The 18,810-nt window shown below is 37.5% G+C and overlaps 3 protein-coding genes across 3 annotated transcripts; 1 reads left to right on the top strand and 2 right to left on the bottom strand.

Annotated features, from left to right (window-relative positions):
* Positions 1–3,235: 3,235 nt before the first annotated feature.
* On the bottom strand, positions 3,236–5,850 carry LOC117326901. The gene is made up of 2 exons (XM_033883701.1): positions 5,599–5,850; positions 3,236–5,329 (listed from the first exon to the last, which is right to left on the bottom strand). Exon 2 carries the CDS (start codon positions 5,314–5,316, stop codon positions 3,283–3,285), a length of 2,034 nt encoding a protein of 677 aa, XP_033739592.1. The 5' UTR covers positions 5,317–5,329; positions 5,599–5,850; the 3' UTR covers positions 3,236–3,282.
* Positions 5,851–6,675: 825 nt separating this feature from the next.
* LOC117326902 lies at positions 6,676–11,978 on the top strand (the record flags this gene model as incomplete). The annotated part of the gene is given in 4 exon segments (XM_033883702.1): positions 6,676–6,770; positions 7,793–7,973; positions 10,434–10,558; positions 11,640–11,978. Coding segments are annotated over 4 exon segments (521 nt in total), but the record flags the coding sequence as incomplete, so codon positions are not given.
* A 2,633-nt stretch (positions 11,979–14,611) lies between these two features.
* LOC117328533 (rRNA biogenesis protein rrp36-like) lies at positions 14,612–18,012 on the bottom strand. The gene is made up of 2 exons (XM_033886065.1): positions 16,350–18,012; positions 14,612–15,174 (listed from the first exon to the last, which is right to left on the bottom strand). The coding sequence occupies exons 1-2, from the start codon at positions 17,475–17,477 to the stop codon at positions 14,944–14,946; spliced, it is 1,359 nt and encodes a 452-aa protein (XP_033741956.1). The 5' UTR covers positions 17,478–18,012; the 3' UTR covers positions 14,612–14,943.
* Between the last annotated feature and the right edge of the window lie 798 nt (positions 18,013–18,810).

Genomic DNA, 18,810 nt, shown 5'->3' with positions numbered 1-18,810 from the left:
AACTTAGAAAAATTGTTAATTTTGTGATTGACAGAGAATTTCAATTTCAATACACCGATATGAAAATAAAAAACGTTATTTAAGGATTAACATCAATTATTTTTTCTGTTATACAGTCATAACAGAAAAAACTGGAGTGTATTCTAAATAAACTCTTTTCTGTGATAAATTATTACGCAACGTCATCAGCCAATCAAAAATGACGTTACATTTCGCAACATCAAAAATTTTGTTATAGAGGTACAGTGGAACTTCGTTAACTCGAAGTCGACGGGACCACGAAAAAACTTCGAGTTATCCGAGTGTTCGAATTAAGCGAGTTATCGTTTTTGGTGAAAAGTTTGGTCAATATTTGTCAACATTATATAATCATTATAACTTCGCTCTGTCGCTCATCAGTTTAGTGTGAAGACTGGTCAATACATGTAAATATATATGTAATGTTTCGTTATGTCACTTGTTATTTGGTGTAGTTTTGCCGATATACAGTCACGATAAAGTTTCTTTCACTTAGTCATTTCAATAACGATCTGATGTGCAAGTCATGTTTGCAAAAGGTAAACGATAAAACGGAATTCGACAAAATAACAAGTTATTAATGTCAAAACAAATAACTGTTTAAGTTTAACACAGATTGCATACAAAACGTAACAGAACCATTACCTTTATTGGAAATATATAAAATACTGTTTGATCGGCCTACTTACTTTTTATTGATAACCACGCCATTTCCATGTGTATTAGCACCGGAAGTTGGGCTGCGCATGTGCGTATAAAATGTTACTGTAACTGAGTTGGCGTTTTATCCGATTTAATAGACAGCACTGACCGTTACAGTTGTACTCTGAACACCTCGGCAGTAATTACGCTATTGTTTCAGCAGTTTAAAGATTTAATAGGCGCCGGTGACTGTGTCATTCTACACCTGTAAAAACATCAGCCGGGTAGATCTACCGGTGTGTCAGAGATTAGTTCCGCTTGAGCGAACGGGTAGATGAGTTGTTGACTATCGTGTGTACTGATATCGGCGACCGCCTTGGGAAATTACCTGATGTAAGTAAAGCAGTACTTTTTATCACCAAGACTTGTTGTTATAAGATTCAACCGACAATTTCTTTTATGAATTTATGAAACACTTATAATAGCATGTAGGTTAGTAGTGCCGATATGTTCAGTATTACAAACGGAATTTAGCTCTTAAAAAATGTCGGCGTTTGCCACCGATCGACGAAAATTATACTTCGAGTTATTCGAACATTTCAAGTAGGATTTTTATTGTTGGGACCAAATTTTTACTTCGTATTATCCGAGTTTTTCGAGTTATCCGAATTCGAATTATCCGAGTTTTTTTTACTAAGATAAAGAGAGAATTCGGCCGGGACCGGCGAGGTACTTCGAGTTAAGCGGGGTATTCGAGTTATCCGAGTTCGAGTTAACGAAGTTCCACTGTATAACAAAATTATTTCAGCCAATGAAAATGCGTGTTTCATACAAAATTAAATTATTATCTAAAAATTATAGCACTTTACACTACATTAACCTTACCGCTTATAAAGCTTCTGGTTAAAGCTGCGTTACATGTACAGCATATATATGTTTTTATCTACGCATGATCTTATAATAAATATGTCTGATCAATATCTAGGAAATAGTAGCAAAAATTAGACATTCACATTAGAATGAAAACAGGTCTTTGTTCTTACCTTGCGCTGAAAGACTGTGGCAGGAGCTGAATGTCTCCATGTGTCCAGGTATTTGTAGAAAACATCCAGATCCAAGTCACTCTTGGAAATTGGAGGGATGTGATCCACAGCACATGCAATGCCTTAGCTTGCTTTAAGCTCCCTAACCATTTCCTCAAAGATCTTCATCCACTCACTAAAATCACTTCCCTTGACGATACCAGTTTATGTTGTATTGATTAAATATGTCTTTGTATGTTCCGTTGGTTTCACATCAATGTTTTTTTTTTTTTTTTTTTTTTAGATAGCCGTTCTTGTCATGAATTTCAGCGTAAAATTTGCCAAAGGTTTTATCAAACCTGTCAGGCTCAAATCTTTCAAAGTCCAAGTATCCATGTCTTTGGTTATCATTTGCAACATAGCACGCACTGTTATCACATCGTTTTAATTTGCGCTGTTACTTATTAGACCTTTATTAGGCTAGTGTTTATCTTATGATATCCATCTGTACACCACCTAAAATGTTTTTTAATTGATAATATGTCTTCAGTGAATATATTATCGACATAAACAGAACAATATCGTTCGTTGTTTATCTTTTAAACTTGTGTAACTTTTCCATGTTCGATGTCTATATGTGATCGTTTAGTATTTACTTGTGTCTTGATAAAGGGGTGGATTGCCTTGAAATTTCGATAATATACCTTTCTATACTGTTGTTATTGCTACATGACTAATTTCCTATTTCTAGTAATACACATCCAGCGAGCAATTCTGTTCGTTAGGATCAAGTACCTATATTTGACCATACCATCGATATATAGATACACTAGAGCTATCCTCTGTCAGACCTCTGTGAGACATACATACATAGATACACCACAGCTATCCTCTGTCAGACCTCTGTGAGACATACATACATAGATCTATACACCACAGCTATCCTCTGTCAGACCTCTGTGAGACATACATACATAGATACACCACAGCTATCCTCTGTCAGACCTCTGTGAGACATACATACATAGATACACCACAGCTATCCTCTGTCAGACCTCTGTGAGACATACATACATAGATATACCACAGCTATCCTCTGTCTGACCTCTGTGAGACATACATACATTATAGATACACCACAGCTATCCTCTGTCAGACCTCTGTGAGACATACATACATAGATACACCACAGCTATCCTCTGTCAGACCTCTGACACTCTGTGAGACATACATACATAGATACACCACGGCTATCCTCTGTCAGACCTCTGTGAGACATACATACATAGATACACCACAGCTATCCTCTGTCAGACCTCTGACACTCTGTGAGACATACATACATAGATACACCACGGCTATCCTCTGTCAGACCTCTGTGAGACATACATACATAGATACACCACAGCTATCCTCTGTCAGACCTCTGTGAGACATACATACATAGATACACCACAGCTATCCTCTGTCTGACCTCTGTGAGACATACATAGATACACCACAGCTATCCTCTGTCAGACCTCTGTGAGACATACATACATAGATACACCACAGCTATCCTCTGTCAGACCTCTATCAGACATACATAGACACACCACAGCTATCCTCTGTCTGACCTCTGTGAGACATACATACATAGATACACTATGGCTATCCTGTCTATGGCAGGATTCCACTTAGGGAAATCAATGTTCTTTGATTGTGCTGACTCCCAGTAAGCCCTGATGGCCATGTTATAATTCCCGAGAATTTGATAACAGATCCCAAGGAGTGTGGGAACTATCCAGAACTTTTGTCCCCCCTGTTCCTCATCATACTGGACCTGTTTCAGGTTGTGTAATGCTTTGTCACGTCCGCTGCTGTCCCCAAGCTCATGGCTACAAAGGAAGTTCAGGAACAGAGCATACGGTAGAGGTGGAATTTCTAGATATTTGTCTTTCATTCGCAGCTCTAGATAAAGATATGGGAAATGCATGTCCCCACAATGAAATTGAATGTATTTATTGTATATTTTCTGGAGTCTTTCTAATGGTCTGCCATGAGGTTGATGCCTGTACAATCGATGAAGATAGTTTTCATCTCTGTAGTTTGATGCTAGTTTCATTGCTTGTCTACTCATCTCTAGACATTTACCAAAATTTCCAGTCAGAAAATGAAAAGTTGCCAAATACAACACATCTGTGCCGAACAAAGCGTTTGGAGTCATCCAGTACTTACATTTCCTCAGTCTCCGGTACCGTGTCTTGTTTTCTGGTGCACTCCTGTTTTCAGGCAGATCTTTAGAGAACAGTTTTAATGCAAGACATCTCAGACTGTCCATAGCAGGTTTGTATGTGCATAATTCATCAATATCTGATTTTGATGTAGATAGAAAGTAAATTGCCCTATTGATGGTTCTGTATGTGGCAGATGTAAATGCTAAATATCCAAGAGCTGTCTTGTCTTGTTCCATAATATTTCTTTGCGCTGTCATTGGGCATACAAGGTCAGCCTGAATGGAGGGATTGCACAGATCCTCCCATATTGAACGTTTGAAGAAGTTTCCTACTGAGAGGCACATCCATTTCATCTGGCAGAAGTTGTCCAAGATGTCCAGTAGTATTTGTTGATTTTGTCCATGTACTTTCCTCTGGAACATGTTGTTGGCATTGATGAAGTAATTGGGACAGAATCCTGCCCTGACCCATGCAATCAGAATGTTGAAGCAAAACCAAAAACAATAAAAAAGGTTCTTGTCTTGCCAAAACATTTGGCTGGAATTCTCTATTGCATGAAACATGATTGTTTTTAGGAAGTAGGAACACAAGATGTCATCATCGCCAATAGTTTCTTTCAATGTCTGTTTAATTTGCTTTAAGAAATATTTCAGCAATGCGTATACTTTGACTTGAATGTGACTAAAAGAATGAACTAAGGATTTTTCTGCTGCTGCAAATGATATTCTCCATTGTAATAATGTATCTTTCGAGCATTTATCTCCAACTGGAACAAGATGGCATCCATTGTTTACAATCTTGTCTATCAAAGTCTGATGAGGCCATCCATACAGACGTGAACGTTTAATCCATTCATTTGCTTCCTTTGGCCAACTGTCACAATGAAAACAATTCACAATATCATTCGGTATCAATTCTTTATGATCTATCGCAGTAGCTGTACAACTGGGTCCATTGGATTCGTATTTTATATTTTGCCCTGTAGTTAAACGACTAATCAAGTCCTCTCTGAAGATATCACTTGAAATAAACAATGAATTCCTTATTCTAACTAATGAATTAATAAGGAGGTCATGTGACAGATTTAGCTGACCTATCTCTAAATGGACATATCCAGGTCGACAGTCTGCCTCTCTAATGTAAAAAATGGTTTTGTGTGCCAGGTGTTGCGGAATACTCTGATCAGGGTACATTACTGCTATAGCCTTGTTTACAATCATAAAGTCCGCATCTGACCCGTATTGATGACATCCTTCTCCAAAACTGCCAGTGAAAATCGTTTCTGAAACATTAGACAATTGTTCATGTAAGACTATTGCCCTCCTCTTTATGTTGATTGTCTCCTCTGTTCCAGTAAACTTCCTCTCCAGGTATGTGGACAAGAGCACAGACATCCACTCACTCTCCACAGAGTCCATTATGGTTATATACCTGTTAAAATATGATGTTCTTTCCTCAACCAGCACTCAGGATAAATAGTGTAGCCTATATGTAGCATTAATTACTCATTATGATAATTACAGATTAAAATTAATTTTTAAGTTTTTATTTACTTTTAATCCAAATTAGCTTCACATAAGAAAGGAAATCATCCGCAAAATAAAAAAAAAAAAAAAATAGTAACATTGAAGTCAATGACTCTAAAATATTGTTCTACAAACAGGACACTTGTACATTTTATACCATGAGAAAATACTTACTTGGCTACATAGATATCAGTGTGATGTTTAATTCTCCCCGACTATACATCACTGTTCGTTAGCTTGCAGCTTGATCGTTACTGAGAGACTGTCGTCTGCCTTCGTGTCTCTGAGACATAGTGTGTATATGCTGATAATTCATCCTTTTTTGCACCAACATTTATATAGATTTAGAGTACTTTTTAAGTGTATTTCAATTCAAATGTTTAAACTAACCAGAGGTCTTTATATAATGTCACGCTAGCATCAGGTTACAAAGGCCAAGGCCAGTTTTAAAGTGGACTGGCTACCAGGGATGCAACATTCAAGTGTTTATACATGACTAATGACAAGTGGGAATTTTCTTGTTTACGGAAACAAACATAAAAAATATACCGAAACGTGGGGAACACAAGTATGCTGATACTTCAGTAATTATCAGATCGCGGACATGTACCACACAGTACAAGTGTACACGTGTCCTCATGGAAAGTCTTCCTGCCTAACGAGAAACGGACACTCAACTAACACTGAATCATATGTATGATGATACCGACTGTTTGTTGACATACACGAGGAAGTTTTGTTTATTTCATCATTTGATTTCCCACCGAAACTTTCCGCTTACATATTTTAGAGTTTCAAGTTTCAGGGTTTTTGGATCAAAGCCAAGGTCAGTGTTATTGTTTTAGTGGGTGCCGACAGGTACTTGTATTTCCTTAAAATCCGATCGCGTGATTCCACAATAAACATAATTTATAAATTTGTAAATGGAGAAAAATGGTCTGTCTGAATCAAAGACACCTAACTGGTGTTTTTTTGTATGTATGCAGCTGTGCTTAACATGTCGAATACAGATCATTTCAGCTTCTTTCTAGTCATCCTGTATTTTGATTTTTTTTATGCATCCGGCAGAGAAGACATAGGCATCTATAATCACTTTATAATGAATTACTTTAACATTTTACTTCAGACTATTAGAAAACTGTGATCATGAAGTTATGTTGTAGCTTCATTTAACCATATTCAAAAGAAATGCATTGTGAGGTCTATTTAAAATATATTATCGTCTTTTTTTTCTCATTTCTTTGCTACTAGATGTCATTTCTGCTTTAAATATCGCCGCCCAGAAGTTTAAGTGGATTCCAGATTACCAGTACGAGATTCTTTCATCAGGGCAGTGGCTCTGTAAGGTAAACAATACATTGTACATACTACATACTGCATACCTGGTACTTATAAAGGAAACTCTTTATATGACATGAATACTTAAAATGACAATCCTGTATAAGGAATGATGTGGAAAAGATTTCGCTAAATAATGAACCTACTACCAATACTTACTCCTACATAGAGAATACATGGTCAGTGTCTTAAAATATAAGCTGTATTTTGGCGAGGGTAAAGAAAGACAAAAGTGGCGAGCCTTGGAGAGCCACTTTTGTCTTTCTGTCCCGAGCCAAAAATATAGCTTATATTTTAAGACACTGACCATGTATTCTATTTATCCTGCAACAGTCATGAAAATAATCATCAAAAATAATCATTTTGAAGTGAAACGGTGTCAAATATCACAGAAATATGTTTGTCTTTTAAACGTAGTTTCACTTTGAAGTGGGTCAGTCGAACTGACGCACGTGCTAAGATTCCAAAATACAGCTGTTTTCCGTCACTGCCGTATACAGCAAAAATATATACGGTGGGTGTATTCCGACAATGCGGTGGCAGTTGCAGGATAAAATATAATACTTCGATGATTCAGATCGGGTTTTTTTGTGTTCCTTATTAGATATTTACATTTTTGTTAATTGTCGAACCTCGAAGTCTTCCCTGATTGTGAACTAGTACTTTGTATCTAGATAACCCAGGGGCTTTTTACTGTAGTGGACTAGCTACAGACTTTGAATTATAAAGCCATTATTTCGACATGTACGGGTAATCCAACAGAGCGGTCAAAACATAGGAAATTTGAAAAAAGAAGGACCAAAGTCATAAAAAAGGTGTTTAAAAGATAAACTTAATCTCTAGAGAGCAATAGATATGGAACAATAAACACATTGCCAAAGATGTACCTTGAAGCAAATTATGCTAGCGCAATGTGAATGCTCAATGTCAAGGTCATAGTGACTTTTGAAATTGAAATGTGTTAACACTTGGCAATTGTGTAATAGACTTTTAGTGATGAATTAAAAAAAATGGGTATAACTCTTTGCAGGTTTTAGTTGATGGTAAAGAATATCAATCTATGCCATGTTACAATAGACAAGAAGCCAAGCTTGCAGCAGCTGAAGCATTTTTCGCTGGTCATCGGAGATCTGATAGTGATACTTTCGCAGATATACTGAAACATTGGATGGAAATGCCTGTTGACGCGACCTGCAAGGCAGATCATACAGGTACGTATGTCATGCTTTCATCAATATCTTCCTTAAAAACACTACTTGTGTAGAAAAGCTGGGCAGATTTTGGTCTTGAGCATTGTCAGTGAAAAGAATGATATTTCATCGTCTTGCTACGAAAAAAAGGTCATAAATTTTCACTGCCATGAAACTATATGGTGTTACTTTCCAACGGCCATGGCAGTATAATTTCAAATTTTAGTGGGTGGTCGAGTTGAGCATTGGTAACCCCTTTACCTTTCATCTAGGCGGCTGATTTCCAGATCGGAAGTGAATGACCTGTCCAACCACATGGGTTTTCTCCGGGTACTCCGGTTTCCTTCCATACTAAGGCCCATCTAGGCCAACAAGCGTGATTTGTATAAGTTGGTATAGCTAGTTTTGGAATTGTTGTAAAATAGATGAACTTGGCATTTTACATCAAATTTCACTTTAAAGTTTCACATTTAGATTTGTTGTTAAAAAATGTTAAATCCAACTTCAGCCAAATTTGGTATATAATTCGAACAGAGAGCGGTAGCCACACCCTTTCTTGAGAGAATATATCATTCACAATTCATGGTCCAGTGACTCTGGAAATCAGGGATGCTAGTAATCTGGAATTCAAAGATTTGCATCTAGCTCAGTTTCTCAAAAAATGTTATTTCAAGGAAACATGAAATATAGTTACATGGTAATAATTGACATTTCATTTCACGTGTAACATCTACCCAAGATACTGATATACCAACCCAAGATACTGATATACCAACCCAAGATACTGATATACCAACCCAAGATACTGATATACCAACCCAAGATACTGATATACCAACCCAAGATACTGATATACCAACCCAAGATACTAATATACCAATCCAAGATACTGATATACCAATCCAAGATACTGATATACCAACCCAAGATACTGATATACCCAACCCAAGATACTGATATACCAACCCAAGATACTGATGTACCAACCCAAGATACTGATATACCAACCCATGATACTGATATACCAATCCAAGATACTGATATACCCAACCCAAGATACTGATATACCAACCCAAGATACTGATGTACCAACCCAAGATACTGATATACCAACCCATGATACTGATATACCAACCCAAGATACTGATATACCAACCCAAGATACTGATGTACCAACCCAAGATACTGATATACCAACCCATGATACTGATATACCAATCCAAGATACTGATATACCCAACCCAAGATACTGATATACCAACCCAAGATACTGATATACCAACCCAAGATACTGATGTACCAACCCAAGATACTGATATACCAACCCAAGATACTGATATACCAACCCAAGATACTAATATACCAATCCAAGATACTGATATACCAACCCAAGATACTGATATACCAACCCAACATAATAATTAGGCGCCGCGGTGGCCGAGTGGTTACGGTGTCCCAACACTTTATCACTAGCCCTCCGCCTCTGGGTTGCGAGTTCGAAACCTACGTGGGGCAGTTGCCAGGTACTGACCGTAGGCCGGTGGTTTTTCTCCGGGTACTCCGGCTTTCCTCCACTTCCAAACCTGGCATGCCCTTAAATGACCCTGGCTGTTAATAGGACGTTAAACAAAAACAAACCAAACAAACGTGTAATGCCATGTCTTCAACTCTAATTTGGTCATTTGTACATACAACTGTATTTACATGTTTGCATAATTAGGTAATGACGATGTTTTATTCTTGATCGGTTGGTTTGTATCTACAAAAAATCAGCTCAAGAAGTGCATGGATTTCATGTAAATTTAGTATGTAGATTCATATCAACCTAATTTGAATTACAATTTATGCAAAAGATAATTTTCAGCAGTACTATCTTTAGATACTTAGTATTTAATTGTCTACACCAAATTAATGGCTATATATGTAAAGCATGCCTTGAATCAGGTAATACACAATATGCAAGTTACTTACTTGTTTACATATGGCAAAAAAAAAAATGAAATTCAGTTAATCGAATTTTGTGTTTTTGTTTGATAATGTCTCATCTACGACAGCTCAGTCAGAGCGCCGGCCGCATAACCTCAGGTGAGGTAAGGTAGTCACCAACTACAACAAGGAGACTCCGCCTGAAAATGGCCCTGCATGGCTGTTCATGGGGCGATAATCAAAAAAAAAACAAAAAACAAACATCTTACTATAATACTTATAATACATTGTTAGTCTCTTTAAACTGTAACAGTTAGCAATAATATGTCTTTAGAAATTTCTTAAATTAAGGACCATATTTCCACAGAATAATTTTTTTTTTTTCAAGAGACCATTTATAGAGTTGAATTCTCATAAAGAAAATGCCATTGTCACTTACAAATTAAGATCTTCAAAAAATGCTAAGTGAAAGTTTCTGATGCACTTAATATAAGTCAAAAGAGTGTGTATATGTTTTCATGGATGGCAGTGTATTTTAGTGATTTATTTTTCCAGACTATAACGAACACTTTCCAGAAAGATTTCTAAATCACATCTGTACTAAAAGGAAGTGGTCAAAACCAGTCTATCAGCTGGTCAGCCAAACAGGTTCAAACAAACACTGCCAGTATTTGTATAAGGTAAGTTCTCCACTTAATGCAATGTTATATAGGTGACTACATAACATTTTACAAATACTTTTAAATATTACAATCTTCATCAATGTATGGCTATTTATTTCCTGTTCAATAATAGCCCTATACTGAGTAAATTTGAAATGGACATTTACACAATTGTTGGACTATTCACCACAATTAGTGCCCCTCCCTCTATATGCACCTCTGGGTCACGAGTTCGAAACCCACGTGGGACAGTTGCCAGGTACTGTTTGTAGGCCGGTGGTTTTTCTCCGGGTACTCCGGCTTTCCTCCACCTCCAAAACCTGGCACGTCCTTAAATGACCCTGGCTGTTCAAAGGACGTCAAACAAAATAAACCAAACTAAACCTATAAGCACCCCTCCCCTTTCCGGTGGAGAAATTGAAATTACATAAATGGCCCTCCTAAACAACTTCAAAATAAGTCATATAACTTATATTTCATATGTAGAGACTTAAGTTTAATGATCAAAGCTGGACTCCTGTTAAGTCTTAGGCATCTGGTCACAACCCATCATACTTTTTTCTTGCGGACCTTTAAGATTTTTTGTCCATAACATAGATCTAGTAACCTCAATAAGCGCTCTGTCTAGGCACTAATCACAGCGAATACGATAAGCTGATCATTTTGTTACCAAAGTACAAGATCTATTTTGCTATTAATGAAAGTACAAATGTACTTGATTATGATTGGTTGACTAGTATTGTCCAAAAAATCATTTGATTTAAACCACATTTTCTATCAAGAGCCGAGTTGTACATGTCCTATATGGTTCGAAAATTAAAACTGAACAAAAAACACAACCGATATGTTTCTGACCAAACCTAAATAAAGGACCTAACTGCAAGACTTAAAATTGGTGATACAAAATTATAGAATTTTACTTGTAATTTATATATATATTTTTGATAACTTAATTCTCCTGACAATAAAAAAAACAGTACTTATTGCAATATTAGTATAAATGAATTCAGAAACAAAGTTCAATTTCTTACTTTAATGAATTTAAAAAGTGTTGTGTGACACTCATTATGGTACACCTCATATTTTCTCTATTTCACAGGTTGTCATACACAAGAAAGAGTTCTATGGAACAGCAAAACCTACCAAGAAAATGGCCAAGAAAGATGCGGCCAAGTTCTGTATAACAGAGCTGAAACATATCGGTTATATTTCTCCTTAAAATCTAATTATACCCCCTCAAGAAAGCTTATACATTTTATACCACTTGATAAAAAGTTATATCAATTAACACTTGTTGTGCACATGTATATGGTAGTATGGGTGTGATATCGATGAGATTACATAATTGTAACGGTGTGGTCTAGGGGGAGATAATTTGTAACTCGTATTGTATGAGTTATCCCCCTTTCTAGAATTCTCTTCATACAAGGACATGGAACTGGCCTCAGACCACAATTATACTTTGTACACGAATGTAGTACATATTGAAATTTCAGGACTGTTGCTAAATATTTTTTCCTGACTTAGCTGTTACAGATATGGACATAATTTTAGCATAGATTTATAGTGCAATATTTAATCTAGTGGCAGAATTTTGTTTTGACACCATTTTCATGTTTGTTTGTGAGGCAGGACACGGGGAGTTATAAGGCTTGAGTAGTAATATTTTGTGATTTTCCGGATTTTCCTACAATATAATAGGGTGGTTACACTTAAATATTAATAACTTTGTTAAATGCCGGTCATGGGGTACTTTCCAGCTCACTGTATGTTCAGCTTGAATAGTTCTACACGTGATGTGAAAGCCAGATTTTTTGCAAACTTCTGAAATATTTTAATTTCGATTTTTCTTTGGTAGAACAAAGAGGGAAATTAATTGTGGTCTGAGGCCTGCATTGGAAACATGTGTTTGCGTTTTATCTACGAAGATGTCATGTGAATGATAAGCGAGTTCCCCACTCACCTCACACATTGACATAACACACTGCTGATATTATCATTACATCACTTGTGTTGTTTTATCAGAGACGTACATGTATATACACGATATACAAGTCTCTGGTTTTATCAAACAAAATGTTGCTTTCTATATTCTATCTATTTAATTTTTGGTTCAGATCCAAATGAAGCAAAGGCAGAGCAAGTCGTTATTTTTGTTTCACATCTGAAATTTACATTGTAGCTTTTTAATCAATGCATGGTGAATTAAGTATATTTAAATAAAAAAAAAATTAAATATCAGTATAAAACTATGGTTTGATTAAGCCCTGGTTTATTTTAGTGTCTTTTCCACTTTAACATAGCAAGTATCATTTAGCGTCGTCAGATTCTGAAATACATTAGCCACTATAAATTTCTATAAATGTATTATATGTATGTAAAATTATATAGGGAAAGGGCTTAATATAAGTTTGATAACTTGTGCCCAATTCCCATGTATATATTAAGATACAATAAAATATGTTTAAATCAAATAAATTTCTTTAATATGTTCTTTTCTCCTTTGCCGTCAACCGGATTTGTTCAAATAAATGAGAAATTGACACACTTCCAAGATCACAAGACAACAATTTTAAATACAAGTTTTATGTAATTGTATTTGCTTGATAGCATATTTGGTTTTGAAAAAGCTATCAAATTAAGAAAAAACAAGAAATCAGCAAAAGACCATGTATGTGTTACATTAACTGGGATAACGTAGCTCTGGACGACGGACGGAATATTTCTGGCAGATGGTTGTTGGAGAGCAGGGTTAATTGCATATTCGATCTAGTGTTGCACATGTAGCTGAAAGCAGAGAAAACAACCTTCTGTTTTAATAATAACCTTTGACTTTGTCTATCCAAAGCAAGCAATTTCAGTGAGGTAGAAGTGGTGCAATTTGAGTTCAGAAAGTTTTAATATAGCAGTCTTTTTATTTGGCCTTAAACCAGAAAAAATAACCACACGTACAGGACTTTCTGTAAAGGGCCGTTTGATGGAATTTTGTTCCAACGACAAAGAACGGTGCCATCACCCTGATCCATGCATGTAACATTTCCCAGCGGGAAAAAAATATGATATTTTATAAGGTCATTGATATCAAATGTATTACAAAACTTTAAATCATCATTATCGAATGATCCGTAGGTACAATGTACGTTCGAGAGTATTCGCCTAAAATTTCCTCAAATGTCCTCAAATGCAACTTTGCCTGGTCTAGAGAAGAAATAAGTTATGTGGTAGACTATATATAATTTGCAGACATTCAAAATGAATAAAATTGTATCACTTTCTAAGTCGGGGGAACGAATTGGGATGAAAGCTGTTGTTTATCAATTTTGTTTAATGTAAACTTGCTTAAAGTAATTCTAAAATGTATTTTACCTTGAACTTCAGATAAATGTCACATTATTGGTACCGCATTGGGAGCGATGCCAATTTTCTTGTTCCTTCATCAGTGATAATTGTATAGGCATTTTACTTGAACACAATGCATGTGTCGGAATACATGTATATATGCTTATTTGCTATGATCACGGATGAAATGGGTTTTCATTGACCTCACTATCAGAGAATTCCTGTCCATCCTCGGATTTTTGGACGAGATCCGTGATTACAGCGATCCTAAATTTCAAATCGACATGAAAAACACCAGATTCACTGCAAACAAATCCTGTTTACTACTTTACGGAATAAGGCCCAGTTCTCCAAGCTACTTCCAACAACTGACGCTACCTTTATAACATGCAACTTGGAACTTTATTGCCACAATTAAAAATATTCTTAACGTATTTCACGATTTATTCGGCGCACTTTTTCGCTTTGTCGCCGAAAAAAACAAAAAGCAAACAAACAAACAACAAAAACAAAAAAAAACCCACACCGTTTTCTGCATTTATCAACATGCATAAGTACAGCAGCTCCTTGTCACAGTGACAAATTGAAAAAAGTGCCATTGTACTGTCCAGAAAGAAGAAGGAAATGCCATTTTAAAAACATCTAAAACGGTAGTAGTTGTGGCGCCTCAATTGAAATAGTTGGGTCATGACGTGTTGTAATTGGATTGAGAGACAAGAGTTGATGAATTGCTTTCTGCATCAAGTAGTTTATTCAAAGAAACAATAAATTCGAAAAGACACATTGGTCTAATTTCGAACCAAAAGCAATAACATATGGAACTAAGCAATGTGAGAGTATACATGTTATATGAGGCTTCCTAAACAAACGAGACCAAGTTTTTATCCTTTAACTTAAAAAAACCAAGGTCAGTGATGAACGAAAAGCCTAATCCTAAATCTTTATAAACCGCTAAATCAGTAACATCAAAGCACTAGTCGGTATGACACAAGGGGAACCCGGATACGTGGAGGGCATTTAAATTTTATATTTTATAAATAATACTTTGTGCGCTTCGAATCGGTTTAAGTTTCTTTCTTTTTCTCCCACACTGCCTTGTCTCGATATTTGGTATATGCAACGGGTATATATTCTTTGTAAGGCGTAAACTTTGACTTGATTGTCAAATACTTGTCGTTCGATACACTTCGGTGGTGTTCGTTGATCTGTAACGGTATCCGCCTCTTTCGGTGATGTTCCACATTCATCCATCCCCCGCCAACACGGACCATCACTGCCTCACGTTTTGGTAAGTTCTGTAAAATGAAATTGGTACAGTACATTGCAACATCGCTAAGGGTTACACACGAATACCGCTTTAACATGGTCGTAAAAAAAGACGTAACCATGATTCTAGTCGAGGTTACAGGGGGAAAAAACTCCGACCCAAATCATAATTCTAAGTTACCAAATACAACACCCTAATCGGAAACAGCACATGCAATTCATATAAGAAACATAACACTCGGTCTTGAATCGCAATTTAACACCCAAATAGATCACCTCGACTCAAACCTCTAGTATACGACACCCCAACCGGAAAAATTGTTTCGACTCGTAAACGGAAAACAATTACCTTATACACCCATAAATATATGATATTATACATGTACATGTATATCATGGTTCTATAATACTTGTATTTAAATGATAGCTGCTATTTCTGTTATGCTAAGCAGTTTAGGAGTGGGACGGCCATTTCTTCTGTTATCAGTTTAATGTGACCGGGTGGGGGTGTCAATGACGTATAGCTAGACCTGTTTTGATGTGTACGCATATGGGGAAAAATTAAAAAAAAAAACAACAACAACAAAACAATGACAATTAAAGCTTCAGGTTTTTTTTTTCTTTGAAAATTATGTGTACGCACTTGCGTACCCGCGTATAGGAAGCTACGCCCCTGGGTGTCCTGCTGAATGTTTCAGCAGTGTGCTTCGGTACAACGTGCATGCAGTACTAAAAAGTCACACATTGGACATGAGGAGGCCGTCCTTAAATGACCATAGCTGTTAATAGGGTTTGTTTGTTTGCTGGGTTTATCGCCCCGAGAACAGCCATGGCCATTTTGAGGCAAATTTCCCTTGTAGTAGTTGGTGACTACCTCACTGAACAACATACGGGAGGCCAGTTGCATGCCATCCAGAACAATTAGGGTAAGGTGTCTTGTCCAAGGACACAACCACGACTGCACAGATCGACCGACCCGTTTCTCAGCTTCTCAAGAAACACAAACCAATGCGAGTAGGGAGCGTCGAATCACACAACTCGGATCTTAACCTGAGGTCACGTGATCGACGGTTTAACCGACGGTCCCACAATGTTGATTAATAAGGCGTTTAGCAGTAAAAACCAACCAAATAAGCTCACCTAAATATCACCACTTTACTCAAATGGTATAGAAACAATGATATACAACTGTATAAATACTTACCTTTAATGGAAACATAGGACGCGGTGGAATCGGTTTATGTTTGTATGGAGGGGGTATTTCCGGTTCCGGTTTGTACATGATGAGTTCCCGTTCGCGATGAACTGTATCCTGTATGTGAAGTGGACGATCCCCAACGCTATCAACAAATGGACCTTCAGTAGGATCAATATCGGAGAGTATAGCGGTCTTATAATTGTCCAGTTTAGGTTTCTCACCAATATATTTCAGAACTTTGGCTCTTTGTGGCTGTGGTTTTACTTCCGGTGGCTTGGGAGGTTTAGGAAGAAAGACAACAGGTGTACTTTCTGTGGGTTTGGGTTCGATTTCCAGCTCGACTTTTTCTCTTAGAAATATCTTCCGTGTACTCCTTGTGACTTTTTTGTCGTTTTTTGTGTCCGGTGGAGGTGTGTCATGACAAGAATGGACGGACGTGAGATTCTCTGATGAGTCGGACAACTCTGACGAATCGTCTGTAGAATATTCCTCGTAATTCTTTGGATCTTTTGGACTCGATTTGACCTGTTTAGTAGCGACAGATTTAGGTTTAATTTGTGGTCGTGATGGTGACATCACTGCAGGAGGCCTACGGCGGGGTGTCGCCCATCGTTTGTTATCGTCTTCGTCTTCGTCATTATCATCGTCGTCGTCATCATCATCATCATCATCATCATCATCATCATCATCATCATCATCATCATCATCGTCTTCATCATATTTTTTCTCATGTGTTTCCTCTATTACACTCTCCGTTGTGTCTGAAGCCGATTCGCTTTCCTCACTGGAGGCGTCGTGACAACGACACGTCACGACGCTTGCCCCCCAACAGCATGACGTCACCACGACGTCTACACAACCACAACAACACTTGTCCACAACATAATCAACGGATTCGTCGTCTTCGCTTGACTTCTTTTCCCGCGGTACGTAATCAAGTCTCGGAGGGGAGTTATCCACCCCTGCTGAATCATGTCTGTCTCTGTAAGTATTGCCTTGCGGTACCCTTTGATAATGGTGACCACCATTCCTCAAGCTCGACCTAGTCCAAGCAGCCGACTCGTCATACCGTCGGCCGACGACCTCTGGTTGCCATAGATGTCGCGCGCGTCGAGAATAATTTCTTCCCGTCATCCAAGTCACTGTCGTGAACCTGGTGAGGCTTCACGTACGTATTCCGACCATAAAGAGGCTCAACTGGCGTGTACCTGTACCGGACACGTGTGCCTCTACTAGCGGGCGCACGTGCATAGCCATCACTGATATAGTCAAAACGAGTACTTCCGGTACTGTTCAAGTCGGAAAAATCCCAACCCACCGATTTCTGTCGTCGACGTCCATCGGAAACTCCGGAGAATAGAGAGTAGCTGTCCCGGTAATCGTGTTGGTAGCGACGGGGGTAAGGAGTTCGAGTCCCGCTCTGATAGTTGATGTCACTCAGCCCGGAGGCAGCAGCATGGCTGTGTCGGTTCGCATGCACCATGGCTCATGGAACTGAGCAAATGCCGATATTCATAGAGGATTTCTGAATTAACGGTTTCGGATTTCAACTCTGCAATCCTATAGTAATCCCAGTGTATGGTACGGCCAACAAATCAAATCCAAAAGTAGTTAATTTTCGTCTCTACGTAGTAGTATCATCATGAAATATTTTTGTATGTCTCTTCGGTTGTCATAACTAAAATGTTTGACCTAATTCCAAAGATTTTACAGCGTACGAGCATGAATGTGGTCCTGTTTTGAAGAACAGTCCTGGCCGATTCACAGGCTTGGTACAAAGACGTATCTGGCTGTGTTTTATATCGTATCTTGGGGAGATCTGTGTATTCACCAGCCATTGTTATTCAGATAAGCGATCGTTTGTCTTGTGTAAATGTGATCAAGTGTATTTATATATGTATACAGTACAGTTCGGGCTAACCTATCTCTGGAAACAATAACATTATATACACATACAATATGCAAATTGTACATTTCTTTTATTATTTAATCGCAAAACATTCCAGTTTACACTTTTGACGTACATGTTTAACACAGGGGTACGCCACAATAAATAAAGATATCAATAAGAGTACTAATACTAACAATACTGCAATATGCTTGGGACTAGTACATGTATCTAGAGCCCTGTGTTGCACTCTAGTACATATTTTTGGCACAAAGATAATGTAGTTTATTGCCCCGTCTTGAGCCAGGTCCCTGTGTCGTATTTTGTTATATGTATTTGGGTACTGGTACTATTATAATTAAGAACACTGTCTCTTCTTGGCTCTGGACCCTGTGTCGTATTAAAATTCATGTAGTTGTGTATCATTATAATGTAGAATACTACCCGGGCTTGTGTCTGTCCCCTGTGTCGTATTAATTATAGTACAGGTATTCGGGTACTATTATAATGTAGAATACTGCCCGGTATTGTGTCAGGCCCCTGTGGCGTATTATAGTACAGGTATTCGGGTACTATTAT

This window comes from Pecten maximus, chromosome 5 (genome assembly GCF_902652985.1).
Source record: "Pecten maximus chromosome 5, xPecMax1.1, whole genome shotgun sequence".
NCBI lineage: Eukaryota > Metazoa > Mollusca > Bivalvia > Pectinida > Pectinidae > Pecten > Pecten maximus.
This window is presented reverse-complemented; position numbering and strand designations above follow the sequence as displayed.